Genomic DNA, 2,500 nt, shown 5'->3' on the forward strand with positions numbered 1-2,500 from the left:
CATATCTCCACCAGACTCCATGTAAATAATCAGGACTTTTAGCGTGTATAGAGCCAGCATATCTCCACCAGACTCCATGTAAATAATCAGGACTTTTAGCGTGTATAGAGCCAGCATATCTCCACATGTAAATGGGTGAATTAAGGGTTTATTTCAACCAAACCAGAGTGGTGATTGTTGGAACAGTGGAAAGATGAACCAAGACGGCTTTTCATAGTTTTATTTAGTTTCTGTTTTACAATGATAAAAGTCCTGATTATTTACATGGAGTCTGGTCAGAAGAGTCAGTCTCAGAAGGAAGTCTCACTTTACCATATGGAACCTTTAAAGGCTTTTATTTTGTCATGACAGGAAGTAAGTGTCCTGCACTTGAAACCCCGCCCAATGCCATGCTGAACCCCGTCCAATCAGAATACTCCTTCAAAGACCACGTCCTATTCACCTGTTCACCTGGATACAGGCTGCTGAAGGTACAAACTCTTCCTGGTCTACCAGCTTCATAAATATTCAATAACAACGTTGTACCTTATCAAACTTATCGTCTGTTAATCTGTTTCCCTTTCTTGTCTGTCTCTGTGTCTCTGTCTCTCTGTGTCTCTGTCTCTCTGTCTCTGTCTCTCTGTCTCTCTGTCTCTCTGTCTCTGTCTCTCTGTCTCTCTGTGTCTCTGTCTCTCTCTCTGTCTCTCTGTGTCTCTGTCTCTCTCTCTGTCTCTGTGTGTCTGTGTGTCTGTGTCTGTGTCTCTCTGTGTCTCTGTCTCTCTGTCCCTGTCTCTCTGTCTCTGTGTGTCTGTGTCTCTGTCTCTCTGTCTGTGTCTCTGTCTCTCTGTGTCTCTGTCTCTCTGTCTCTGTCTCTCTGTCTCTGTGTCTCTGTCTCTGTGTCTCTGTCTCTGTGTCTCTCTCTCTCTGTCTCTCTCTCTCTGTCTCTGTGTCTCTCTGTGTCTCTGTGTCTCTGTCTGTCTGTCTCTCTGTCTCTGTCTCTGTGTGTATGTGTCTCTGTCTCTCTGTGTCTCTGTGTCTCTGTCTGTCTCTCTGTCTCTGTCTCTGTGTGTCTGTGTCTCTGTCTCTCTGTGTGTCTGTGTCTCTGTCTCTTTGTCTGTGTGTCTGTGTCTCTGTCTCTTTCTCTGTGTGTCTGTGTCTCTGTCTCTCTGTCTCTGTCTCTGTGTCTCTCTGTGTCTCTATCTCTGTGTCTCTGTCTCTCTGTGTCTCTGTGTGTCTGTCTCTATGTCTTTGTCTCTATGTCTCTGTCTCTCTGTGTCTCTGTCTCTCTGTGTCGCTGTCTCTCTCTCTCTGTCTCTGTGTCTCTCTGTCTCTCTGTGTCTCTGTCTCTCTGTGTCGCTGTCTCTCTCTCTCTGTCTCTGTGTCTCTCTGTCTCTGTGTCTCTGTCTCTCTGTGTCTCTGTGTCTCTGTGTCTCTGTGTGTCTGTCTCTATGTCTCTGTCTCTCTGTGTCTTTGTCTCTATGTCTCTGTGTCTCTGTCTCTCTGTGTTTCTGTCTCTCTGTCTCTCTGTCTCTGTGTCTCTGTCTCTCTGTCTCTCTGTCTCTCTGTGTCTCTGTGTCTCTGTGTTTCAGGACGGAGAGACTCTGGATCATTACCAGTTGGACTGTCAGTCTGACGGCTCATGGAGCAGCAGTCCTCCTCTCTGTTACAGTAAGAGACCAGACAGTCAAATGTTATAACATCTCTGTTACAGTAAGAGACCAGACAGTCAAATGTTATAACATCTCTGTTACAGTAAGAGACCAGACACATGTTATAACATCTCTGTTACAGTAAGAGACCAGACAGTCAAATGTTATAACATCTCTGTTACAGTAAGAGACCAGACACATGTTATAACATCTCTGTTACAGGAAGAGACCAGACAGACACATGTTATAACATCTCTGTTACAGTAAGAGACCAGACAGTCACATGTTATAACATCTCTGTTACAGTAAGAGACCAGACACATGTTATAACATCTCTGTTACAGTAAGAGACCAGACAGTCAAATGTTATAACATCTCTGATACAGTAAGAGACCAGACAGTCACATGTTATAACATCTCTGTTACAGTAAGAGACCAGACTGTCAAATGTTATAACATCTCTGTTACAGTAAGAGACCAGACACATGTTATAACATCTCTGTTACAGTAAGAGACCAGACAGTAAGAGACCAGACACATGTTATAACATCTCTGTTACAGGAAGAGACCAGACAGTCACATGTTATAACATCTCTGTTACAGTAAGAGACCAGACACATGTTATAACATCTCTGTTACAGGAAGAGACCAGACACATGTTATAACATCTCTGTTACACGAAGAGACCAGACACACACATGTTATAACATATCTGTTACAGGAAGAGACCAGACACATGTTATAACATCTCTGTTACAGGAAGAGACCAGACAGTCACATGTTATAACATCTCTGTTACAGGAAGAGACCAGACAGTCACATGTTATAACATCTCTGTTACAGTAAGAGACCAGACACATGTTATAACATCT

The 2,500-nt window shown here is 43.4% G+C and overlaps 1 protein-coding gene across 2 annotated transcripts in view; it reads left to right on the top strand.

Annotated features, from left to right (window-relative positions):
• masp1 (MBL associated serine protease 1) overlaps window positions 1-2,500 on the top strand; it is a 26,850-nt gene that overhangs the window by 15,249 nt on the left and 9,101 nt on the right. For both annotated transcript variants that reach the window (XM_078245123.1, XM_078245124.1), the window contains 2 exons: window positions 352-470; window positions 1,569-1,647. In XM_078245123.1, the coding sequence (XP_078101249.1) occupies window positions 352-470; window positions 1,569-1,647 (198 nt within the window). The remainder of the gene's footprint in view (window positions 1-351; window positions 471-1,568; window positions 1,648-2,500) is intronic.

This window comes from Sander vitreus, unplaced genomic scaffold, assembly GCF_031162955.1.
Source record: "Sander vitreus isolate 19-12246 unplaced genomic scaffold, sanVit1 ctg385_0, whole genome shotgun sequence".
Classification (NCBI taxonomy): Eukaryota; Metazoa; Chordata; class Actinopteri; order Perciformes; family Percidae; genus Sander; species Sander vitreus.